At 37.9% G+C, this 26475-nt stretch overlaps 1 protein-coding gene and 1 long non-coding RNA gene across 2 annotated transcripts; both read right to left on the reverse strand.

Moving 5' to 3' along the window:
- Positions 1–23573, reverse strand: LOC145766407 (zinc finger protein castor homolog 1-like). The gene is made up of 38 exons (XM_082578114.1): positions 23516–23573; positions 22902–22997; positions 20401–20532; positions 20004–20103; positions 19703–19832; positions 19437–19489; positions 19169–19235; positions 17663–17771; positions 16458–16534; positions 15382–15482; positions 14939–15007; positions 14763–14853; positions 14506–14670; positions 13903–14075; positions 13464–13589; positions 12945–13096; positions 12302–12421; positions 11655–11787; positions 11416–11491; positions 10929–11043; positions 10721–10765; positions 10334–10407; positions 10190–10242; positions 9549–9671; positions 8745–9371; positions 8420–8618; positions 8137–8308; positions 7810–7950; positions 7229–7359; positions 6849–6936; positions 6263–6370; positions 6059–6142; positions 5619–5718; positions 5253–5400; positions 4520–4728; positions 3968–4093; positions 3404–3523; positions 1–2988 (listed from the first exon to the last, which is right to left on the reverse strand). Exons 2-38 carry the CDS (start codon positions 22939–22941, stop codon positions 2295–2297), a joined length of 5271 nt encoding a protein of 1756 aa, XP_082434240.1. The 5' UTR covers positions 22942–22997; positions 23516–23573; the 3' UTR covers positions 1–2294.
- LOC145766561 (uncharacterized) lies at positions 23493–25577 on the reverse strand. Its single transcript, XR_014288721.1, has 3 exons — positions 25404–25577; positions 23754–23813; positions 23493–23584 (listed from the first exon to the last, which is right to left on the reverse strand). It is a non-coding gene; the product is annotated as an uncharacterized LOC145766561 (long non-coding RNA).
- Positions 25578–26475: the final 898 nt, after the last annotated feature.

Genomic DNA, 26475 nt, shown 5'->3' on the forward strand with positions numbered 1-26475 from the left:
TCACACATGCAAACTTTTATTGTTGCTTGGTATATACAAACATAGGCTAGTATGCATAGAAAAGATAGCACAAGGCATCTTTGATGTCTACCCTGCTATGCATTGTTACGGACACAATCGGATACTTTTGAGATCACTGATTCTTTAATTTACCGAAATCAAATATAAGAGCTAACATGCGCACGATGTTAACGTCACTTTAAGGTTATTAGTAACGTTAAATTGACGCAAACAAGATGTTTATTTAATCTAAAACTACCTCTAAGAGGCACCAACCATATGACGAAGCAAAAAATCCAACATCATTGAGAAAAATAAAACACAGTACGAAAAGTCAAAGAGAGGAGCACAAAAACGTCATCAAAACAATTCGATTAATAATAATATGATGATGACCAGCTTTAAAATTCCGCCATTTTGATCACAGCATTGAATTGCGATCAATCGTAGGAAATTTCAAAGCTGGAAAGAGAGAGACCGAGCACGACTGACGCTGAAGCACGCAAGACTTGTTGAAGATGGAACGACAATGACGTCACAACAACGTCATACGACGTGACGTCATAAAAAAGTACCTGATCGAGAAATATCGACAGAATCGTAAAAATGAACATAAAAAGTTATGATATATTTGTAGAGACGTCGAAAAAGCGTTTTTTTTACATTAGTTATGCGTTAAATCGGCTGTTTCTTAACTGAAGTAAATGCCAAAAAAGTTTGTTTAAACGTGAAAACGCGACATACAAAACCTTTGCATAAATTTAAATAAATACAGGGAGTTATAATTGAGATAATTGAAAAAACGGGGCAAGAAATTAACAGAATTAGTAAAATACTCACAGTATAAAGTATATTATGCTGCAATCCTGAGTATATAATATACTTTTAAACTTTTCAAATTTAAATGATTAAATTGCTGAAAGGGTACAGAGAAATTCTCACAAATATGCATTTAGAAGATCAACTTTTCTTAAGAAAAGATAAAATCCTGCAAACGGTAAGAGGTGTGGTAGTACGTAACCGTGGTGACAACTTATTAAAAACTTTGAAAACTACAAGAGACATCAAGTACGTTTAACATAATAAATAAGTGAGTAAAAATGTATGTTCGTTTCTATCTTTCAAATAACACCGTATCTAAAATGATACGATTTACGCAAACCCAGCTGTATAATCAGTTCTTTTTTACATCAATTCATCGTCTGCAGACGTAAAATTGATGTAAAAAAGTACTTTGCTGGGTGGTAAGATGTTTGAGGCTTTCAGTTAATATTTAATTCAGTTTGTCTTCATTTCTGACAAGAAAAAACAAACACGCCAGAATTCGTTAATTCAGCTGATATTTCTTCAAGAACGTTGCATTTCTGCAAGTTATTAATGGTTTTAACGATGTAGAAAATTATTACGAAGCAATACACAGTTCCAACGTTGACGATTACAGACAATTCAATTACAGAAAGAAAAAATTACAGAAAATTTTTTCAGGTTTTTGGGACTCGCTCCAGAAAAATGAAACAAGGCTACTTCAGCAATCGCGCAAACATACAAAGATTACAGGATTATGGAGAAAAATTATCTAATAAAATAGAAAAAAGCAAAGAAACTGTTTATGAACGCATGGCTCAATCAAAAACAAAAAGTATAGCATTAGTACCAAAGACGAAAATCAAATAACTTCACACAAAAAAAGCTAACAAACACCACTATAACTGACGTCATCAAGTAAAGCATAAACCACAAGGGGCTGTCAGCTACTAACGTCATTCTCACGTTAATACAACGCGTTTTGCGGTCTATGTTCAGCTTAAATTTTAAACTAAAACTTGAATGAAGAACAGTAATTCTCACACAACAAAAGCAAACAGCTGCTTATGTATAAATAAAACAAAGTATTATTTTGAATCTTACACAATTTCATGTATTTCAATCTTTTTACGCTCAGTCAGCCAATAGTTTAGCTGTCATCTCATCCAACAAGTGAGAACAAGATAGAGATATACAACTTCCAAAAACTTCCTTTCAGCAGTTTCCTCCAAAAACAATGGCAACCTCTCAACCACAACTGATGAAGACCGATTCATGATCACTTCCTGCCAAAGTTTACCACCAGAACAAGCCTTGAGATATTGTACTTTGATTCAAAGTAATATAAGGACTCAGTGTTTGTGAAAAGCGTTTTTTTTCGTCGCTAATTATAAAGTCTGTCAGATGTCTGGGATCTTCGTTCTTTTCATAAGTTCAACGTTGACCGTGGATTATTCCATCGGAAATTTGGCGAGCTGCTAGGTGTGGAGTTAGGAGCTAACCCCAGCTTGTAAGCCTGTCAAACCCGAGACAGAGAGATCGTGATTAACTGATAGGTCCCTCGGGCTGGTTAGGTCCATCGACGTTTGTTGTTGTTTGTTCTGGATTAAACCGGAATCCACAAATTGCGAATTTACAATTGATGTGGTAAAGGAAGGAGACGCGCTTGATTCTGCAACTGGACTCAAAGCTTCGCTACAGCGAACAGAACCAGCTGTGGTGCTTGCAAGAGCACTGATAGGGACATGATATGGACCAATGGACACGCTTGGCCGCTCGTCCGTGATTGGACTCAAAGCTTCGCTACAGCGGACGGAACCAGCTGTTGTGCTTGCAAGAGCAGTGAATGGAACGCTATACGGACCAATGGAAACGTTTGGCCGGTCATCCGTGACAGGACTCAAAGCTTCGCTACAGCGAATAGAACCCGCTGCGGTGCTTGCAATAGCGGTGATGGGGACGCTATACGGACCAATTGATACGCTTGGTCGCTCATCCATGACCGGACTCGGACCTTCGCTAGAGCGAACAGAAGCAGCTGGAGTGCTTGTGAGAGCGCTGAAAGGGACGCTATATGGACCAATATGTGCTGAGTTGTTCAAAGACAAATCAGTAAAATTAGTCGTAGATGAGTCAGCTTGGCTGATTAATTTCTTGGCAAAAATGCTGAAGTTGACTTGGGCGCTGCAATAACAAAATTTCAATGTTAATTTCAGTCAAGATTTCAACCAATTGTTTCATTTTATTTTTGAAATTGCTTTAAATGTTTTCTCGCTCAAAATGCTGCTAGCCCACAACGAAATTGGTCCTTAGTTCGGAGAACAAGAGAAGTTAAATCCAACATGCACAATACGATCACAGCTAATAAATGCAAAATGGCCGTGTTTTTTTTTTTTTTTGTAGGAGACAATCAATGATAAGTTGAGAAATAAGAAACGTGAAAACTGAATATGCAAAATTGCAAAAAAATAGAGAAAACACGATGAATTCGCTGAAGACAACTTGTCCCAGGTGATTCGTGGGGAAGGTCCAGGCTTCTTGGAAGTAAAATATGGAAAAGGCAGTAACTTCACCTATTAACTTATAACATTTGACTTACTTTTGCTGACCATTGGTATTATTCTGATGCTTCTTGTAATGTTGCTCTATGCTCGACAGCCCAACTACGGCGTAGGAGCAGCCCCCTTGTAGGCAGTGGAAGTGAGACGTGTTGCGGTCTCTGAAATTGAAAGTGGGTGAGTGAAACGAACGAGAAGAGTTTTCGGAAACTTGTTTTTTGTGTTGAAAAATATATTGGATTTCTGGTAGAGAATTTTGTTTTCTATTTCGCTCTAGATTTTGTCGAACTAAGACGCATTTACATTAGTTTTTTGGACACAACTGCGGTGGACTTTTAGAGTTGAGCATTGAGAAAGTACCATACCAAAAAGCTTTGTGATAATAGAGAATGAATTAAGATGAAGATTCACTACAAAGTTGCTTTTTAAAGAAAAATTATAACATCAGCTGTTCAGAGAAAGTGAAATCGTTTTGCAAACCATTTGCTGCAAAACTAGGACAATCGCTAGGACTATTGCGATCTCAGACATTTGAAGCAATGCATTCTTTAAGCCAATATATTGTAAAAAGTAAACTTGGTATAATCTTCAACAACGAAACTAACCTATACTTGCAGTTCTCCCTGCGACAATCTTCCTTGCCGCGAAATCTCTCGAAGCCTGATTGCTCAAGCGTGTCGGCTTTGATGTGCTGTCTTCTGTGGACGCCAACTTTCGCGCTGTCTGTACACCTGAGGTGAACAAAATAGCTCCTTAATTCAGGGGTGGCCACTCGTATTTGGTTATTATTCCAAGGACAGCCATTAGTACATATTATAAATCAATAGTTGGCCAATCATGGTCATTACGTGCACCAGTTTAAATTCAGACAGTGAAGTTAGGCTACTAAAAATTGCAAGCAGATTTTGCAAGTAATTGTCTCATCTTACATTCAAATGAGCCAACCACAGCGCGATTTAACTTCGCTTTAGAACGTGAGAAAACATTGAAGAATTTATTCTCAAAGAAAAGAATGTCAAAAGCATTGAGCACAAAAGCTCCGGTCGGTGGGGGTAACTTTCAAATGAGCATCTAATCTAACAACACCCAAACTAATTCGATGAAGTGACCAATCGGACGCTGTTACGCTTCAGTGAATCACAAAAAAAAATTCTTACTTGAAGTCGCATCGGAGGCAGTGAAAGTGGGTGGCACTCCCATTGTAAGTGCAGGCTGGTTGCTCACAGTCCTGAGTCGGTTTAAAGCGCTTGAAGTCGTCTCTGACCAGCCCAGCTACTCTCTCATGGTGTTGCTGGTGCTTGAACATATGGGTGCGTCCGGTGAAGCGGTAGCTGCAGTTATCTTGCAGGCAGTGGTAGTGGGTCACCTGAGAACGAGCACAGTTTTAATTTATGTTTTAACTACGTTTCTTGTGATTAAAATCAATCACCGTTTTAAAAGATATTTTCAAATATGGTATATTTTGACTGGTGATAGTTTCGTGAAAGGGTATTCAGGTTCTTCAAAACGCTAAAAATGGAGAACACAGCTTGTATACAATAGTTTTCTTGTACCCTTGTGCTAAGAATCGGCGGCCAAGACAGCAAATCAATCTTTTTTACATCGATTTAACGTCTGCACACTGAGGAAGTGGTATTGCTTCGAGTATGTTTCAATGAAGTATGAACCTTCGCATTCATCTTCTCCAACCAATCGTCGCAAGAGTTTTTTTTCAAACCGTTTTTGCAATTCATCAGTCTCCTCATGCAATGCCTTTACAATATGCGATATACCAGCGCGTGAACGATCGGAAAAAGCAGCAAAACCTTGAACGGCTTAACAACGAGCATAACTGCTTGTTCAGTTGGGCAATATGTCTGTAGCTTGCACGAGCACATAATCCAAACTAACCTTGAAGGCGAAGTTGCATTGCATGTCGCCGCAATTCTCAGATATCTCGAACCTCTTGAAGCCAGCCATGACGTCATTATTCAGACGGAACTTGCTGAACATGGCCCCATTCTCGGGAAGACGCTCGCTCGATTTTGAAGAATTGTATCTGATTGGAGGAAGAAAACTTATTTTCAAAATCCAGCAACCAATGTTAAATTTAGATTTTCATCACTGAAGCATGTTAACTACGTTGCTAAGACGTTTCTTTAACTGTATTCCAACCAGCCAATCATTCCTTTTTTAACATCAATTCAACGACTGCAGACGTTGAATCAATGTATAAAAGCAATGATTTATGACTGAAAAAAGCTTTTTCTTGCTTACCCGGACATGTCAGCTTCTTCTGGCACTATAGCTTGGGACACGTCATCACTTTCCATCTTCCCGTTATCCAACGTCATCAAGTGTTGTGTGGTGGTGGGTTCTGTACAAGAACACTGAATGAAACCTCTTAGTTAGAGTTATGACCTGGGGGTGTATAACCCTGATTTCTACATAATCTTCATCCGGAGCAGTAAACCGAACAGGAGTACATGGCAGTCAAGTCGTCGATCAGGCAGCAAGCCTTCTGGTTATTCGAATCACATAGTTAGTTAAGGACAGACAATAGTTGGAAAAGGCATTAACAAAGCTTATATTTTACTGAAATATACTCAAGTCTCGAAGAAAACGCAGCAGAGCATTAGTCAGACTATATCGTATATCGACGTAGATTGAGAAGATGAAAACATGTATAAAGAACAAATAAAAGTGACCAAACCTACCCATGACACTGGAGCTGGCACTGGAGTCGGAATCTTGTGGGTTTCCTGCCCGCAAATCCAATATCTCATCATGCGATGTGTCATCTGAGAAGGAAAACAACTTGGAGTAAAATAGAAATATAATACTTCAAACAACATTTTCATCTATTGCAGGTTCACTAACCCTAACAGGTTGTTTTAACAGCAATATCCTTCTAAACCTACCTCCAATGTCATCCACGATATCCTCCTGCATCAATTCATTTTCCGACAAGGAACGATTCATGTCCTCAGCTCTGGTCATTTGCTCTCTAGGTGTAGTAGATAGTTTCCCTACAGAAACACATGCATGAAGACGTTGTAGTGAAAGCATTGCTGCAGGGGTAGGCTTATGTGGGGTAGAAGTTGTCAGGCAACATTGGTTTGTTTCGGCAGATTTTAAGAAAAGTTGCTTTTGTGAATCAGCAAAAAAAACTTAAAACAGAGAAGTACTGGCAGTTTTCTTGTTGGTGCATTCCGTTTTTGACCTATAAATTTTGTTTTTGACAAAAACATACGCATGCAAGTTTTTGGAGATGATTACCCATAACAGAAATAATATGCTAAGTTACTGGCAAAGTCCTTTTTGCTCCTCAGAGTTTGCGTCGCTATTTGTCATATGTCAATTTTCTTCTAAATATCAAGTAACACTCAGAAGTATCAAAAATCAATATAACGTATAAATTGTTGAGCACTCGAAAGCGTTAATCTAATAACTGCTCTCCATCAAGCAATTATCATCAGAACAAAGCCAAGCATCGGGCACAAGTACCTCGAGATATTTGCTCAAGCACCGCCAGTTGCTGCCGACTCAGTCCGTTGGTAAGATTGCTGCCTGGCTGAGGTTGAAACCGAGATGGCTGAAATACATGGAGCTGTTAAAATGGTGAACTTTGATCAGTCTTCTTGCGGAAAAGCAAGAAAAGAAAAACCCTGGTAGCCATTGAAAAAACGAAGAAGTTCTGCATCAATGTAGGATACAACTACCGTCATGATAACGGCTCGTTTATCACTAATCTGTCGGCTTCATATTCGAGTAGTGAGAGCCTTAGTGTGACATCACTTCCCTAGTAATGTTCGTTTGAACTCAATGATACGACCATCCAGTCAGGATCAAAAGTTGTTTCTCTGCGACATGCAAAGAACACTCACCAGCATGGTTTCCATGGAAGCGCCGGGGCGCTGTTCCAATTCATCAGCTTCGTCCACTATGAGCGGCAAAGAGTCGTCTCCCGAATCGACATTGGAATGATCAATGCCACCACCGGGCTCTGCAGCCATATCTATGTAAACACAATGTAATCAGAGTGGAATACAAAGCTTGTTCCACAATGAAAAAACTTTTTGTTTGATGTGTACAAACATCGGGTTACTTTGGGCAAACGTAGTTTATCCTAAACCTAAAATTTACCAATTCTAAAGTAAAACAACACCAGTTTTATGCTTAAACTCACTTTGTAAATATGGTTTTGGATAATAATGCATGCAGCTGCGCGTTTATACGGCTAAGCTGAAACTGTCTGTTTTGCAAAGCGCTGACAGCAACGTACCTTTACGATGGATACAGGGCTTACCGGTGTATAAAACACACACATTATTATTATTATATAAAATCACATGCACATAATAATTACTACCATCATTTGGCAAACCAAGTATTTCCAAAACTAGTAACTTACAACAGTATTATGTAAAAAGTGTTTTAAATTAAAATATGAGGAGCTTGTATGTACCTGGTCCACTGTATGACCGACCAAGCATGCGGCGTAGGTGCTTACGAACGTGAGTGGACATTTGGTGTTTGTATTGAAAGGCAAATGCGCAACCGGCCCTTATGCAATGGTAATGACTGAATCTGTCGCTGTACTTGCAATCTAGGAAACAAAAATATAATGATAAAACCTTCTTTTAACGCGCTTACAATCATTTTAACTAATAAACTACAGTGACTGCACTATGAGTGTGATGGCGTGGGTACTTTAAAAAATACACATTGTGGATGATAGAATTTGAAAAAAGTAGCTTAACCGAGTGTCGAACCCCCAAACTTTGACACTTACCCGGCTTCCCACACTGTTCCTTTTTCGTGTAATATTTGAAGCCTTTGGCCTCTCTTCTGGCTATTTTCTCATGCTTTTTCATGTGCCAAGGAAGCTTTGAAGTTCCAATAGTCACAAACTGACAGCCTGGTTTCAAGCAGTGGTAGTGACCACGAAGACGAAACTCGCAGTTCTAAAAGAAAAGAAATTACGTTGATTTTAAATTGCACAGCAATGTCGTTTTCTTTCGCGATGGCTTCGTTAAAGGAACGCGTTTTTTGCAAAATTTGCTTCAGCCACTCACCGGGTTGGGGCAATTCTTCTTCACCGTGTAGCTTCGAAAGCATTCCTTGGCTGCTCTGGCATAGGCTTCAAGGCTGTCATGAGCTTCACGGTGGGACTGCGCCTTTGCCAGGGACTTGCAAACATAGCGACATCTGTTGAGGGTGCAGTGCCAATGATTCTGAAGTACGTATTTGCAGTCCGCTCGCAGGCAGGCCATGCTGTGGGAGACATAAAACAATAAGGAGCAAAAAAAACTATAAGTTTTTTGGATGCATTTAGTCTACAAGGCGAGCAATAACAGTTCATGACGCAAAGCTTTTGACGGATCAGTTTGGAAATCTTACCCAGCTCGCACATGGATGTAGCCGTCGACCGCTTGAGTTCCTCCGCTGCTGTTGTATCTCTTCATCGAGGGATTTTGCTCGCTGGTGATGCTGCTTTGAGGTTGAGGTGAATTTTCACGATGGTTTCCGACAATTGAAGCAATGATCGATGGATTTTGAAGCATCACGTAAGCACTGTTGCTGATTGGAGTGGTGGGATGTTGGCTAGGGTACGTTGTTGCAGTCCTGTTCTCTGCAACCTTCCGGGAGATATAATCATAAATTGAGGTGTTTCTTGCGTCTTGGAAGTCAATTGCTAGTTTCTCTTTTAGCTTTTCTGGATTAAAGATGTTTTTTGGCTCTGCTTGACTGGTTTCGCGAGCTTCTTGGCGAAAGTTATCTCGGCCTTCGGACATCGGCTCGCCATCGATATTTGGCCGGCTGAAGAACGCGTTTCGCCGGTCCAATTCGTAAGTGCGCTCGAGGTAGCCATCCTTGGGTCGGTTTGACACTGGAAGGGCTATATATCCTGGAGGAGGAGAATTGGGGTCACGTGAAGAATCACTCTTGGGTGCAGGAAGCATATGAAGAGGAAATTGTTTGGAATTATTCTGGGGAAACCCCATTTTTTCTAGCTTGTCATGGAAACTGCAAAAAAAATGGAAGTTGAAAAACAGATTCAAATCGAAAAGTATAAACAAATATTTGCTAAAATTTATGTAAAAATTAAGACAAATTTTAGAATTTCGTAAACAGATCATAAAACACATTTTTACGCTTAAACGATCACTTTCTGTTGAAAGATCATCTTTTCTGCTAACTTACGCAGTATGGTTGAGAACCAGCATTTTGTCATCGAACACAGCACAACAATTCTGCACCACACAATGGAAGTGGTGACGGGAGAGAAAGATACAGTTTGCCACCACGCACTCATCCGGAACAAACCTGTAACAAAACACAAAAACGCAATCGTTCAGGAGTGCGAAGATGCTACCAGCTGAAAGCAACACAAACATAAAATTAAACGTTTTCCCGACCTCTCTATGAACTGTGTTAACAAGAATGATAAAAGTGACATTTACAAGCAAAAAGTGAATACCGTGACGGCTCGAGTGCATTTCTAAAGCATAAAAATGTGTAAAATATTTTATTGGATAACGTCACATAAAAAAATAATGAGCCCAAAATGTAGATACTAAACTCGTGTTCAGCAAACGTTTCGAAAGCAAAACTGTTTTTATCTTCAGTGCTACTGCATATAATATTCAGTGCCATTGATTAGCACTGAAGATGAATACCGCTTAGTTTTCGAAACGATTGCTGAGCATGAGTAATATCTATAGTTTGGGCTTTTTATTTTTAATTAGGTGGATCAGACGTTCCAAAGATTTTGCTTCGATGTCGTCTTAGTTCTTAAGCTGAGCACCAAAACAAAGGCAAGAAAACAAGAAAACTCGACTCACCCGCGGAAAAACCTGCGGACAGATGAAGACGGATTTGCGTCAGATTCAGGCGCCTGGAAATGAAAGTGTTTTGAAAAGGAAGTCGGTTAAAAACTATCGGTTGTGCAATGTTGAAGAACATTTCAGATTCAATTCACAACTTACTGAGGTTGACCTATTCAGCGCGCTCAGTTCTGTCTTTGTGTTCTTTCCCGAGAGATTAAGAGCTTGTGACTCTCCTGAAAGGTTTGAACAAGATTATAAGAAATTCAAAAATAACGAGAACGTTTAATATCTCTTCTTATGCGAACATGACGAAGCGTTAACAACCATTGTACAACAGAAACTCTTTATCATGCCAAACTAAACAAAAAACATTACATGAAACTACACGAAATTTAATCATTGACAAATATTGAGCCACGCATTGATGCACAGTACCAGCTAACAGCTCAGCCCTTTTCAGATTGATTCAAGGTCTGTTGCAGACGTTGTCAATGCAAAAAGAGCTGATTTTGCTAACTGAGGAAGATCTACAGTAGTAACACTAACCTGCATTGCTGTCGTCTCGTCGGTCATTGTAGACCTGCATGCTCTCTGTAATACCAAGCAATGTAATTGAGAACTCACACGGAAATTATGCAAAGAACTTTCTCAGTATTCGGTTGTAGCAGACCTCGTGGGGCAATGTAAACGAATGCAGAGTAGTTTAAGCTTAAAACGTTACATTATAATATAAGCATAACTTCTCTTTGCTTACTTGCATCTGGAGAAACACGTGACTGTTGACTCGTCACGCCCCATCGCTCTGGTTCTGACGCACCACCATCACCATGGTAACGCTCGTTTTCGAAACGGGGTGAATTTCGATTGGACTGCATCAAACACAGGAAATTTAGCAGTTTGTAGAAGTGGTTTAAATTCAAAAACATTTCAATGTAAAACAGGTTAACAATTGGATAAAATGTTTTATAAGAAAAAAAACAAAAACAGTTTTTAAAGTTAAACAATCGCCTATTGGTGTCAAGTAGGCTACAATGAATGAAGCCCACTTCAACAGTCGTGTTGAATGACGTTTACAGCCAGGTACCTTACAGTTTTCTGTGATGTAGCCAGGCTATTAGTCTAGTTGACCTGGTCTACATGAGTTGTTCAAGAATTAAGCCTCTGAAGAAATGTTCTTACTGCGAGAATAAGCACTCCCTTAAATTATAATCAACAAAAATTGATTCAAAATTCCTTCTTACCATGTTTTCTGGGACTTCCATGTACGGTGGGGGCGGGCGTTCGTACTCACTGGAAACGTCCGCAGGGTTTTCGCCACTAAGCGCAAATAAAACATTATATTACAGCAAGACAGTGTTTTTGTTTAACTTTCTGTACACACATTCAAAAACACACAACAACATGGTTACAGGTAACTTAAATCAATGCATGTTTAGCAATTAGGATGAAATTATATGTTGCAAATACGTTAACAAATTACCGAGAGCGATAGCTGGTGTCAGCACCACCAGTCGTCGTCAGAGATGACGTAGAAACCGGATTGAATGCGGCTGCTTGGAGGCTAGAATGCTCAAAGTTCGGAGAGTAGTTACTCATGGATCGTGGGAGGGCAGCTGAAAGAACATCACTTTTGAATTGACGAAGAATGTGTTTTATTAACAATTTAAGTTCATGTTGACATTACAACGTTAAGATTTCCTGCGTTTTATTGCTTCCATTAATTAGCTTGTTAACTTTGCTAAGAAATGTTCGACACGACACAATCGTCTCGGGTGGAAGTTTAACTTTAGGAAGCAGAATAAGTTTCACGGAGCTATTACGTGATTATACTATTTCTTCATCGACCATCAATATGTATTTTGATAGTGTGAAAAGTACTGTACATTACTAGCGGACTATACCCTATTGGCCTATTCCCAAAGTACAAATGTGCGGCTCTACCCACTGGTGTTGAAGCGTACAAAACAAATAATCTTAAAATTTAAGTAAATGGAATCACTGTTATCAATGAAACGTAGATATCCTGTGGAACCTTTAGTATGTTTCTATTCAACAAAAACGTCTCAAAGCACTCTGTGCTCTGGTCAAGCACCTACAACAAACTTCATACATATCTCGTTGCCTTACCTGCTGCAACAGTTGCTGGGATACCAGCCAAGACTTTCTTGGCCGCTTCATTGAATACAAAGGAGTCATACTTTCCAGGACCAGCCGACCTGGGTTCGGAACCACTGCTGGTCACTGGACCTAGATAACAAGGTAAAAAAACAAGTTTTTTCTTTACTGTGAAGTGTTTGATAACGAAGTATCAAAATTCTTTCAAAACTTGAAGATGGTGCTTTATTAAAGTGACACTAGAGAAGATGACAACAGAAACAACAATTTTTGCTGTACTGGGATGATTTTTTACGGATGAATTTAAAAGAAAACACAAGAAGAAGTATCTTACGTCTAAGTAAGTTAGCAGTGACAAAAGGAGAGAAGAAGGAAAGCGACGGCACAAGAGGAGGATGCTGCCCTCTTATGCCCATATATGGAGCTATGGGGGGACGGACAAAGGGAGCGGCCAGTTGCCGTGGTAACCCAGTCAAAGTGGGAACAGAAGGAATCGTCTGAGGCAACGCAGTCTTGCTGGAAGATGGCTGTACGCTTTGAGGAAGAGTTGGAGGAGCTACAGAAAAAAAGAAGAAAAGATTGAGAGCAACAAAATATAAAAAGACGAGAAATGAAGAAGAAAACCAATTCAAAAAGTCTTGCACAAAACACATACTGAGGTTTGTACGTTCAGCGCCAATCAAGTCTTGTCTATCGTGTTTGCGCTTGTGCGACACCATCTGGCTGGTTGAAGTGAAGGAAAAATCACAGTTTCTTCGCAGACAGTGAAAATGGTTGGCAGTTCTGTTCCAGGCGCAAGAGTGGAATCTGTGAATTGTGTTCGCGCAAATTTTTAAATTACAAAATCTTGATGTCTTTGCAAATAACATGTTAAGAAAATCGAAAATTTTACGCGTAAAAACGTTGAAACATTTATAGCAAATTTCAAATATCGAAAATTTGTTCAAAATTTCCATGATTTTACTGCTTCTTGCAAATAGCTTCAAATTAATTGTCACTACTTTCTCAATGGCTACTAATTTTTAGTCTGTTTTTTATTAAACATTATTCCTATAACAGATAACTGTCCTTTAACATCGTCCATACTTTCGAATCACAACGAAAGAATGATGTTCAACGTTTCAGCTAAGACTTAACTATAAACAATTATCTAAATACAGAACATGTTACCCACTGGCAAGGTTCGTTCTTGTAAAACTTCTTGAACCCCTGTCTGGCGTAGGCGTCGTCGCGCATGTGGTATGACTTGTGCTTCTCAATGTCGCACTTGTTCTTGAAGGTGAAATTGCAGTCATTTCGCCTGGGGTAAGACGGTACACTTTGAAACAAAGGATATCGGTTTTGCTTTGCAGAACGTTGTTTGAGCAGCTTGGGTGACCCGAGCAAAAGGGGTAGAGTCGACGATTTTGGTCGAAATCACTATCCAGAAAATATTTTGAAAACTAAACAAGTTTCAACTTTAGTGGTAAAATATATTTCACAGCCAGTAAATCGGTTTGTTTTTACATTTTCAACGTCTGCAGACGTTGAGTCAATATATGCAAAAATGTTTTCTAGGCTGCAGTAAAAACAAAACAATGATAGCTATTATCATTGATATTACTATTACTGACGTGCAGTGGAAATGAGTTGTCCGTTGATCTTTGAAAGGGCAATGGTCAGTCGCGCACGTCTCAGTGGCCTTGTAGCGCTGGAACCCATTTGTGACAAAACGTTGGTTCTTTTTGTGAAAGTTCTCGTGGGTCATCACATCAGATGTGCTGGTGTACACTTTTGTACAGTTAGGCTGAAGGATATAGAAGTTTGTCTTGAATATTTAAGAATACCGACGATTAAGACATTATGTAAAAAAAGTGGAGGCTGAGGTCATGCAGAGAAAGGCGTGGAAAATAAAATTTTCTAACTGTTCGGGGAATTTTGCAACTTGACAAGCTTATGTTATTTTGTAAAACTTTTACGAAGTATTTTTTTACATGTTAGTCAGTTAATCACTTCCTGTTAATATGATGCCATAAAAGGCTGTTAATAATGGTGACGACCTCTAGTACCAAACAAAACGGTAAAAAAGAAACTACTTTCTGTTCAACTCAACATTAAATGTGTAATGTGAAAGTGCTTTTAGTGAGAAAACAAAAGGGTAAACGCAACAGCAAGAATGTCAGCTACTTACAAGTGAAACAACAGCAAGCACACCAGAACACAACAATCAAACTTACATGCAAACAATGATAGTGGGTGCTTTTTCCGTTCAAATGACAAGCCCCAAACTGATTGACGCAGCTATCCGTGGGCGCAAAACGCATGAAACCATGAGCCAGGGAATTGTCTCTTTTCTTATGCATGTTGTAATGGCGAATGACGTCCGATTTGTTTGTGAAGCGCTAAAAATAAAAACATCTTAATTCAAGCTGTTCTTAGAAGAAGAAAAAAAATAAGGGGAGCGACTTCAAGTTATTTGACTTGAAAAACTTACTTGAAAATTGCAATCGCTATCGGTGCAGTGAAAATGATCTCTGTTGATATGCGGGCAAGAAGGTTGCATGCAGGAGTTCTTTGAGCTGAATCTAAAATGATATTCACAATGTCAGCGGCTTTTTTTTTAACGAGAAAAAAAACAAAAAAGTTCTAAGTGTCGGCTTAATGGCTTACTTGGAAATGTACTTGTCAAAAACATCCTCATCAAAATTGGTTGGATCTAAAGTGCCTTTTTTAATCGAGCTGCAAGAAAAACAGAAAAAAAAACACAATTTAACAAAGTTTAACGATAACTACAGTAAGCAGTGCCAAACAAAGTTGAAGAAACAGATTCTTTTAAAATATCTAACTCATGAATCAAACGTAAACACAATCATCGTTTTTCTTGTTACAGACAAGCTTACGCCCTGTGGTTGAAAAGTGAACATAATTGGAAGCAAAGGCAAATAAGCCAACCTTCGTGTCCACCTTCAAACATGTATTTCAAGTGACCTGCCTAACACACACACATGCTCTTGAGCGGTGTCGAACCGGCACCCCCTTGAGCGTCATACCAAGGCTCTCACTATTCGGCTATGTAGCCGACATCTGTTTTTCAGTATTTTAAGGAAACTCACCCAACGCCGCTGGACACAGTTCCAGCAGTGATGGTGTCCATGGCATCCGCACTCGTTGAATACTTTACAGCAGTTGGAGATTTTGGTGGCATGTTCATTGACTACAACAAAAAAAAATCAACAAACTGATAAAGCATTATTTCTTTTCTCACTTACCAGCTAATATGATAAAGTTAAACATTTATTTGACTGTGCTGCCGAGTGCATGTCTTAAACAATTCTCTTAAACAGACTTACGTCTGTAAAGGTGCAGTAACTTCACTAATTTCGCCTGCTTGAAGTATTTCAAATATTAAATGGCAAAATTCGTCATAGATTTTGTAAATTTAAAACAATTAGCTTAACACAGCTTTTCAAGCGAATTGTACAAGAGTGACGAGTCAAAGAATAGACATTTTTCTTGCTATGCAAAAATCCCCAAAGAAAATGACTAAAATTTGTACAATTACACGTAAAGACGTGTCCGTCCTTGCAAGACATTAACATTTATTACGTAAGCTGCATAGAAAAGGCGAATTTTAACTGACCTTTTTACTGTAAATCATATTTTTGATTAGGGTACAAACTTTTTGTTCACTACCTGGTCAAAATGCCACATATTACAACAAAGCATTGTAAAGTAGACAGCAATCTTTGTGATTGTTTTGCGCGCAATAGGGTAATTAATTAATTGAAGAAAGCATAAAGAACTTTAATATATAAATTTTGAATATTTTTGTCATTAGTCTGACTAGGCAAAAAAACGTGAAACCTTTTGCGCAAGATTTCTGTTTTTATTTCATCAGAAATAATGAATGCTTCAAGTAAATAATCTTAATATTGGCTATTCAAAACATATTGAAAACCTTTAAAGTTGATAATAAATAACAAGGGAAACACTAAACTGAAGTAGTAGACCTGATAAAATGCAAATTATGCTTCGGGCTAAGCATTACCCAGATCAGAGAAATTGCCCTTTTAAATGGTTTCAAAATCGATCGCAGAGCGTTAGAACGATGTAAAGAGTAACTTTTGCTATTTGAGAACGAACCACTTTACTCGGTGACAGCAAAAATTAAGTTAAAAAGCGGCGTTACCTGTGAAAACATCTGGCTTTTTTTGAGCAGGTTTTGAAACATTTCGCTCTTCGACGGGCTCTCATCGCTGCGGCCTGCTGAAAATAGAAAAAAAAACCTGTAAAATTACATTTAATCGCTTCAAGGTTGATTTGGTTGTCTGTTTCATGTAAGGCTAGCTTGGAAAAGGTTACACTTCATATTTCAGAAAAGCATATGTCAAAACCAGTTTTGGTGAGTTTTAGATAATTGGTTCATTCCTCTCAACAAGCCGTAATAAGCGAAGGTTTGAGTTCTAATAAGGTAAAATTTGAGACTTAAAATTAGACACAAAACATGCAAAAAATTATATCACATCACTTTTCCATTCACAAACAGCTAAAGCCGCAAGCCATATGGGAGAGAACTTCATTTCTCTTCATGGAGTTGGCAAAATATAGTAATCGGGCTTCTTTTTCGGACAAGGAAAATACGGCATTTGCAGAAACACTCTTTCCATGATATTGATAGCAAATTTTACCTATCTTGGCATAAGCTCCAGTTAAACCAGTGAGAACAGCTGCCGGGTTTTAAAGTTTAAAACAACTGAGCGGGTAAACAGAAATATTACCGGACTAAACAAAGCAAAACAATGTCTTCTCAGCCAGCAAATCAGTTCTTTTTTACATCGAATCAACGTGTTGAATCGAGTCTTAGTCGTAAAAAAAAGACTAATTTGCTAGCTGGGTTGTTTATAGCAACTCAACGACATGTGGAACAGTAGAAAAAAAAACTATCTGGCTTTGTATTTATAAAAGACCGTGCTGCAGAGTGTGCGCTTGCTTGCCTGTTGATAGTTTTCGCTTAAAACGCTTTTTCAGCAGAAAATAACCTACATTTTTAAATTGATACTTCCTTTACAATCTGCTGAGCAAAGCCGAAATTGCATCAGCGCTTAGGAAAAGACGAGCTGGCTGGCTCACTAATATCTCGATTGCACTGAACTGCTTTGGGAGGACAAACGTTCCTCGTGTGTTGCAACTGTGACTGGGATTTTTTGCTGAACTAAAATTAAAAACGCAAAAAAAAATAATCAATTCTATTAAAGGAAACTGCGATCATAAAACATCGTCACGCGTGACTGCAATTTAGACGTTTTTTGGCAAAAAGTACCTCACATTCAGATGAAGCACGGTTGTTAGTAAGTGAAAAAAAACAAACAACCGAAAACAAAGACAAAAACGCACCATTGTTAGACACAAGAGAGGCCATCATGGCTGCAACGACCGCTGATGTGGCTGGAAGGCTGCTTGAACTGTATTGTGTCATTTGTCCATTTCGTCCAGAGTCTTCGTCCTGGTAAGTATTTTTGAACGTTAAATATCGGTTACCAACGTTGTTTTCCAATATTTGCCCAAACTGGACTTAGTCAGTTTAATCCGGTTTCATGCTTTTAAAGCAGTAAACAGATTTTTTTCGAGCAACAAATTCTGGTAAACGGCGATTTGTTCATAAGTTAGTTATTTGTACCAAGAAATTAATTAATCGTTGTATTAACGTACTGGGACGCTTTTCCAACAATTAAAAAATAATAAATCTTAAAATTGCTTCTTTTGAGAAACGTATGAGGAGGCAGCACTAGAAAAACAATTGAATGCAGGCTTAAAACATATGTTGTGCATTCAGCAGGAAAACTAGAAGATTGATAGATTGCATTTCCAAAAACCTAATAAAGGATCATTCTGGAGTGCTGTGCTGTATTTCACGTCGTATTGAACTCACAGAAGAACCACTTGAGTTTTAGACACGTTTTTTTCAAGCTTTGTAATTACTGTGATTAACAATACTGTGAAGACATGCGTCAAAACGGAATCCAATTTTTTACGCTTTTTTAACGTCGTAAGACGCTGCTCCACTCCGAGGACGCAGTTTAAAATTTGGTTGGCAGCAGAGCACATTTTTGACTTTAAACGAAGCCGGAGCATATGTTGTGGAAAATAGGATAACAAGCGACTCCGTGTGGTTCAGGATGATATTTGAGCCTGGAATTTTCGTTTAACAGCAGTTTTGCACAATAACGCAAAAACAAGATCTATCAATTTACCGAGGAAACAAACCAGAACCTACTTCCTTGGTTACAAATTACATTGTGTAGACAAAAAATATATCAATAGATGTTGAAGAAACGCAATGCATCTGGAAGCTGTGCTTTGCTCAAAAAAAAAAAAATTATGACAGCCGAGCGCTCTAATTTTAGTCACTGCTCTCTTTTCGACCTTAGATTTATGACTTCTGGTGTTGGCTGGATCAAACAGCCTATTGTAACATTGAAGTGAAATGTTTATCACGCTATTCATCGAAACGAAGGACAGAATACAAAGATATTGTGAAGTTTTATTAATAAGAAAATGCGTTTGCTGACATTTATATAAACAAGTTTTGCTGTTGAGACGAAAGTCATCAATAACATGAATACGCGCAAATTAACTTTTGGTGAACGGATTCTGGAAAGTGAAATGTCATTTGAAAATAGATTGACAACAGTAAATAGTTTCGAAAATGACATTAATTTGTCTTCTCAGATAAAGAAACTAAATTTTCACAAACTTGTGTCGAATGGTCACAATTTTTGTTGTGCCTAGAGGGTGTACCGGCAACCTAACATGGATGAAAGCTCTTCCGATTAAAACTACGTAAAAAAAAACGCCAACAAAAATGTCATCACACACTTATGAAGTTGATGGCCCACTTACATCGTAATCTTGTTCTTCATGCCAGTTGTCAGAGGCGTCATTTTGAGGAGGCCTGACTGAATAAGAACTGAAACAAAAATGAAAGCTTTAGCTTCTACAGAATAAAAATGGGAAAAATTGGTCCTTTTTATGTAAAAAGGACCAATTTTTCTAGCTTGGTCTATGCACCGGGTGGACATGAGCAAATTAAAGTAGTGGAAATGCAGCGTTGTGCCGAACTAACAGTGATAATGTTTTATCTCGTATTTACAGCGAGAGCTAAACGCACCTCGATTCTGTCGGATCCTGCTTTGTTTGGTAGTCGTCTTCTGCTTGGTCGACCTAAAACAATTCTATTAGTACGCCGCTTTAACTCATGATTCTGGACGCTAATTTGAACTTTGAAGTGACTAAGAATTGCTTACGTTAGTTTCATGCAAACCAAAAATAATAAAAGCTGAGGTTTTAACAACGTTTTATGGAACAACGATTGTTTTCCAACCGCTTTGCAAAAGACTCTAAATATCAGATTTCCGCGTTCACATAGTTCCTTACTTGGGGATTCCCCATCATTTGCATTCGGAATCGTTGATACGTGGCGAGGTCCTTCTGGGTTAAACCGACTTCTTGCAACGAATCGACGAGCGCATGACCTTGGGAAAGCAGCCGGACAAGCTTTTCGTACCTGCGAGAGTGTTAAAAAAATTTGCGATTTTTTGCTTTTTGCTTCTTTTAGGCATAAACACAGTTTCGCCAGCAAATGAGGCAGAGCAGTTTAGAGCAAAATTGGTCTTTTTTACATCGCCGCAACGTTACCACACGTAAAAAGGTAAACTTTTGTTAGCTGACTATTAACCTTGGCACGATCTCTTGAAGATCTAACGGTGGCAGTTTTTCGTTCGCTTCACGTTCCCGGTCCATTGATGACGTCACTTCTTCCGGGTTTTCGTGGGAATCTGTGGTCATTTTTGTTAAAATTGCAAAGTGGATGAATACATATGGTTAACGTTACAAAATGGCTGTCGGTTGAGTGCTCAAAATCTAGAAAAGCCTTTTACGATTGCAACTGTCTCCAAAAGATAAAACTCTGTTATTGAATTAGTGAAAGGGTGTCAACAAGGCTTCTGACAACATTGCGCACATGCAGAAGCTTTAAAGCACTGACGCAGGTCAGACCACTGGGGTTGGTGCTGCAAATCGTTTGCTGGTAGTTTCAACTTTTTTTAAATGAACGTTGATAGAACAAAATTTACCATTGTCGTATTTCATCTTCTTGACGCTTAGATCTAATCCGTCCCTTTTCCGTTCTTCATGGAGGTCCGTTTGGAATGTCCCATCTCCATCCAACTGCCGTTTCTTGTTCCCGGAATCCACATTGCTGTTCCCTAATAGTAAAATTTTCCAGTAAAAGTAATGATTTTTGACCTTTCGGCATCCTCATTTAATTGTTTTAAGTATTGCAATAATAACAGTATTTTTTCCTTGAAATTTTTCAAATAAATGTGCTGAGCTGGGGTGGAGTAGGCTATGGTTGTTTTTGCCTGCTTGAAGGGACATAAACAGTTCAGGCTCTCATTGCGAAAATGGTTCATATTACGTGCACTGCAAATTGAAGATGTTCGCTTTGAATTGCATAATCACCTAACATTCAAAAATTGTGTTATCAACGCCAAAAAGCAACATTACTCAGCTGCGTTATTTTCTCTTCTACAGCAGTGCTAAGTTTCCAGCAAGTGTAGTTTTGTAACTAAGTGGGGTAATGAAGGTGGTTAAAGGGATAAATGAGTAATAAACAGTTAATGTGCAGTATTTGTCGCTGTTATAAATGACAATATTGCAGCAACACGTTTTGATCACAGGCTTAAAAACATATTTGAAAGTTGATTGTACGCAGGGTGACCTTAACAAAAACGAACAAATTGAACAATAATTTTCCAGCTCTGTTTGCTTCTCTGGTTCACCTTGTATCTTTTAAAACAGATAAAACAAATTTCTTGTCATCATTTATTGTTTGTGAAGTAACTATCAATTTTTTGAAGTTTGTTGGTTAAATATCTAAAATTTAAAGTCTACAATCGGCGCCAAAAATCGGCTTATCGGAGCCGCCTTTTTAAAACGATGAAACCGTTGAATAGAACTGTTGCGTCTCCAAAGCTGCGCTCACAAACAGGACACTATCGTTTGTTATTTTAATTTAAATTTCCCAAAATACTCCCAACCACATACACGGAAAGTATTGTTTTAAACCGTGCTTCAGTAGATTATTCACAGAATAAATATGCACTGCTGATTAAAGCCACACAGCAGGCAAAAACAATAACCCAGAAAAGACAAAGAGAACATCTAAAACTCAAACACAACCATCAAACTAGGCCTAAAAAGTTTCCCACCATAAAAGCGCGCAAGTAATGCATATTATTACTCTATCATATGTGAGAAGCTCCTATCACTTAACTAATCCGACTCCGACGTGTTATATTTCCAGCTTGCTCAATTGCAAAAAACAACATTTCAGAGACAAAAGAAGGTTGAAAACTTCATGAAACTATAATCTTAGAACAGCGCATAACAAAAATTGCATCGAAAAACAATGAAAACGTGGGGAAAGGTTTGAATGGAAAAAAATAACGTGACATGATACATTGATCAAAAATAACAAGATGAAGTAAAAAGCACCTCTCTTCCACCACTGGCATAATAATTTTTGTTCGAGTGTTATAAAGTCAGAATAACAATAAATATGTTTTTAATGTTTGTTGTTTTTTAATCATGATTCATCATTTTATGATTTAAAATGGAATTAATTGCGTAACGTCCTATCCACAAAAAGCCTGAAATATGACAAACGTTTCCTTCGCGATTGCTGTTATAAGACAGGACAGAGAATGCGTGGAAAAAGATGATTCCATTTCGGAATTTTATGCTCCATGTTGATGTAACGAACTATAACGTTACATCAGTGTGTTTCTAACTTATTTCTAGCAGTGCAACAACAGTTCCTTAACTGGGACAAAGAGAAATGCACAATCTAACTACAAGTTAGTCAGAGAAGCTAAGAATTGCTTTGTAAGGAGTAGATCTGTTGTATCTACTGTGTTTACTGCATGTCAATGGCACATGCATGTGCCCATGGGAATAAGAAAATATGTCTATGTTTTCAATAAATTACCACTTCAAGTTGCTGAACAAGGACGTTAGATTAGCGTAGTTTGAAGTCAATTTGATAAAAACTTTTATAACTCTCGCGATCGCTTAGGAAACCAAACGATTGAATTTATCATCGCATACAATTGCAAAGGTTATGTGTCAAAGGGCGGTTATTTTCGCGTTTGTTCTTGAAAACTTAAACTTTAGGATGATGTCACCGCTTGTCCTTTTGCAAAAACAGTCACGAAATTTAATTAGTGTAAAAAAAGTAAATCAATGCAAGGATCTCTAAAAACATGACTATTTTTTGGTCAATGAGAGCTCACAATCAATACTTCCACAAGAAAGTCCTGGCCAACAGCCACGCTCAATTTCAAGGGCGGTTTGTTTTTTGAGGAATGAACAAGGAAATCGAAAATAAATCTTTCAGTTCAATAACTTTTCTCGTAAAAGTAACAAATAACCTCAGGCAGCAAATCAGACTTTTTTCATTGATTCTACGTCTGCAGACGTTGAATCAATGTAAGAAGGTGTGATTTGTTGGCTGGCAACGTGGTGGGTCTGCACGTGCCCAAGTTTTTTAGCTAAAACAAATGCGGCTACTAACCTTCGGTGACGAAACACTGCGGTTTGGTTGCCATGGTCATGACCTCTTGACCTCCCTCATCGTCACTGACACCTTGTGGTTGAACGATATAAACACCTGGAAGTATTTTTGGTCTTGTTTAATAATCTAGTCTAGGATTCACAATAGATGGTAAAACCACAGCTTATTTGTGCAAAACTGCAGATTAGAGGTGTAAGCTGAAAGACATCATCGTATGTTTTCTCTACAATCAACCCTAAGACAAAAATCAAAAGTGATATATTACCATAATTATTAGTATAAATGCTTTTCTTCAATGCACATTTCATTCATTTTGCAAAATCGACCTTACTAGTTTTTATAGAAAAAGAACAATGCATCCAATTGTAGTAAAATAACTCGGAAAATCTCCAGTCACTTTTTTTCTACGTGACTAATCTGATGTACTTGTTCGGAAAAATAGAGAAAAATGGCCTTATTCTCTGTTCAATGAAGTCCACACACAAAAAAAACAACTTCAAAATCTGGCCACAGAACAGAATAGCTTTAACGTCAAACAACAGCATAGTACAAGATGTGACATTAAACTTTTATTCTTATCAAGAAAACTGATTAAAATTCTCTTGGGCTCCAACCTTCCGGTGGCTTTTCAAGTCTCTTCTTGGTTTCTTCTATTTTGGCACCGGTGGCATTGTCTCGTTCTTCTGAATATAAATTTGAGGATATTGATGTTTAATTACGAGAATAATAATTCTTATTCAAGTCAGTTTTTTCAATAAAGACTATGCAAATGTTGCTAAAACGGAAAAAAATTTATATATTTATGCACAATTATGAGTACCAAGCTTATTATCCACTTAGTTCAACACTTGCCTTCTGAATGGGTATCTCTTTCTTCGCTGTTTATAAATACGTTATTATCTTGGGGAGATTCTAAAAAAATGTATAGTTCAGAATTAAAGTTTACAATAGGTGTTTGTTTCATCTTATAAAAAAAAATAATAATAACAGGGCGGTAGGCTATATCTCTTGCTGCTACAAATTTATGGAGTTACTGAAAACAAAGAAGGTATTTTTTCGTTTTACTTCTTCCTTTTAGTAATTACAGTACCCAAATTATTAGAGACAGGCAGGCGAGCGGTAATTTTCACAGCTCCAATTTGTGCAGTATCGAATCAGGGTGGAGTGAACTACATACACTCCACCAGCTCGCAACATGCGGGCAGGTTTTCAAGCTGTTTTGAAAATGGAAATTTTGCAGCTTTAAGCCTAGAATGGTGCAATAAGGTTGTTGGGTCTGTATTTCAAATTAACGTTTATCTGAAATTGTTTCTGGCTCAAACATGCAACGTCAGCCTTTTAAAGATGGGAATATTTGTCAAATTGCAGAATCAGGCATTGAATCAAAAAGTTGCAACAAGCTAAATTCTACACAACAACAAAATCATCACTTTTTAACTTTTGGTGATTAGTCATTTGCCCTAAATTACTGGCATGGACTCTTTTTCATCAACGCATCGTATTTTAAAGTCGGCATGTTGCAAAATGTCGATTTTCTCAAAGAGAACAAAAAGGTTGACAAATAAGCGTTTGAGAAACAAAGGCAGTTGCAAAGTGCAAGAAAATAAGAAAAACAAAACCAACTTCTTCTACTGTTTCCTTCAATGCAAACACAACATATGAAAACATACGTAAATGCGAATAGAGCAAATTTTATTTGGCTGTCGTTATTTTAAACAGAACTATGTTTGCATTTCACAAAAATAAACAAAACAGGGAAATATTAGCCAACCAGAAGCACGAAACAAAGCACCGGTAGCTGTTTTACTGAAAATAAATTGCAAAACTTTGACAAAACAAACTAACGCATGTTTTTGTTTTAATGTGTGCACAATGAGAATGCAAAAATCTAAAAAGATATTCATGCTTTCATGAATATACAAAGCTTCATTAACGTTCATAGAATCTGAGGTCTGTTTAACGAAGTGAATACCAATGTAAAGGCTGAAACGATCATTTGTACTCAAAGCTTAGTTTTTCAACCTATAAAGTTTTGGCCAAGGTTAATTTAGTCACAGATTACTTGATAATGAAAAACTGAAGAGAAAACCCTTACAGTGCAACAGAACATAACTGATTGATTAAAGCTTAAATCCAAATAGCACAATTGCAGAACCTGAAAATATCTTTTAAACACAGGTCGACTAGGACATGTCCCTTCAATTTATGAAAAAAAAAAAGATGCTGGCAGCCATTATCAAGTGCGACCATGCAACTGTCACAACATGCACACCACACAAGCTTTGTCTCCAGTAAAGTCTTATTACCGATGCGGTCCACAGACCAGGTGACAGCAGGTACCCAAACAGCAAATCAATTACTTTTTATATTGATTCAGCGTCTGTAGACGTTGAAAATCAATGTAAAATTTGGTTAGTTTGCTTGCTGGACAATTCGAGACTTAGGAACACAACGCATTTAAAGCTACAGTGGTTTTGAAGAAAAAAGTACAAGTCCACTCACCACACGGTGGAGACAGGGATTGGTCACTTTGGTGATCTTCGAATGCGGTTGGTGGTAAATCGACACCACCTGGAAGGTCTCCAGGCCCAGCTGCTGGTAAGATATCCAAACGTCGAACTGGTCGACTCTTGCGACGCGACGACATTGTTTTAAAAATTTTATCAAAACATTTCAGAAAATTTGAACTAGTTTCAACTTATCACCTATAACTGCAAAAAAAAGCACAAGAGGATCAGTGCTAATTTGTATCCAAAGAAATTCACAATCACATCTTGCTAAAGCGCCTTTCCAGGTGCGAGAAACCTATTCGACAAGAGATAGTGGGTATTTGAAATGTGCAAATATGATGAAAACTTAAATCTGCCTCAGCATCTCAACTAAGAATAACCCAAAGGAATCTATTTCGGGCTTGGAAAATCTAATCTTCGATTCCAGTTCAAATACTGTAAATCGAAGATTAAACGTTGATTAACCAAATAACCATCCTATGGTCACTGAAGCTCAAATTAAAACAAATCTGCATCTGGCTGAACGGTATTCTTCAAGCCTAACAAATTATCTGAAAACCTCAAAAATTAAAATAAAAAAAAAAGCTTTTTGTTTCTTCGTTTTTCCCAGATGTGTTGTGTGAAGAGGGCAGCCAAAGAAGTTTCGAAATTATTTTCTGAAATAAATCACTTCGTGGCAAGCAGAATTTCCTAGGGAGATGACTTTACATTTCTTACCAAAAATATGAAATTTTCATACAGAACGTGTTTTGCCAAGACAAAAAGCCATAAACTATCCAGTCAGTAAGGTATTTGCATGTCCTCATAATTACTTGATCATTAAAATAAACATTTTCTCAGAAAACCCTGCGGCCTGCGTCAGCGATGTAAACCATGCTGAAGTTGATGGCGAAATAAATTGAACCAGGGGCGACCGTGGGGTCAACATGATGGACCTTGTGAAAGACTAATAGATTAACTCCTACAATTACAAATCGCATTACCTGCCCTTAATAACACAAACAGCATATCTTTATAGAAAATATATAGAAATACGCATTTTGGATAGTGCATAGTTGTTTCTG

Source organism: Aplidium turbinatum, chromosome 3, assembly GCF_918807975.1.
Source record: "Aplidium turbinatum chromosome 3, kaAplTurb1.1, whole genome shotgun sequence".
Taxonomy (NCBI): Eukaryota; Metazoa; Chordata; class Ascidiacea; order Aplousobranchia; family Polyclinidae; genus Aplidium; species Aplidium turbinatum.

Coding starts and splice junctions, on each gene's coding strand:
- LOC145766407 (XM_082578114.1), bottom strand. CDS start 22,941: ATGACCATGGCAACCAAACCGCAGTGTTTCGTCACCGAAG. Junction 10,408..10,720: donor ACGAGACGACAGCAATGCAG/GTTAGTGTTACT, acceptor CAAACCTTTCAG/GAGAGTCACAAGCTCTTAAT. Junction 7,360..7,809: donor TCGGTCATACAGTGGACCAG/GTACATACAAGC, acceptor GTGTTTACATAG/ATATGGCTGCAGAGCCCGGT.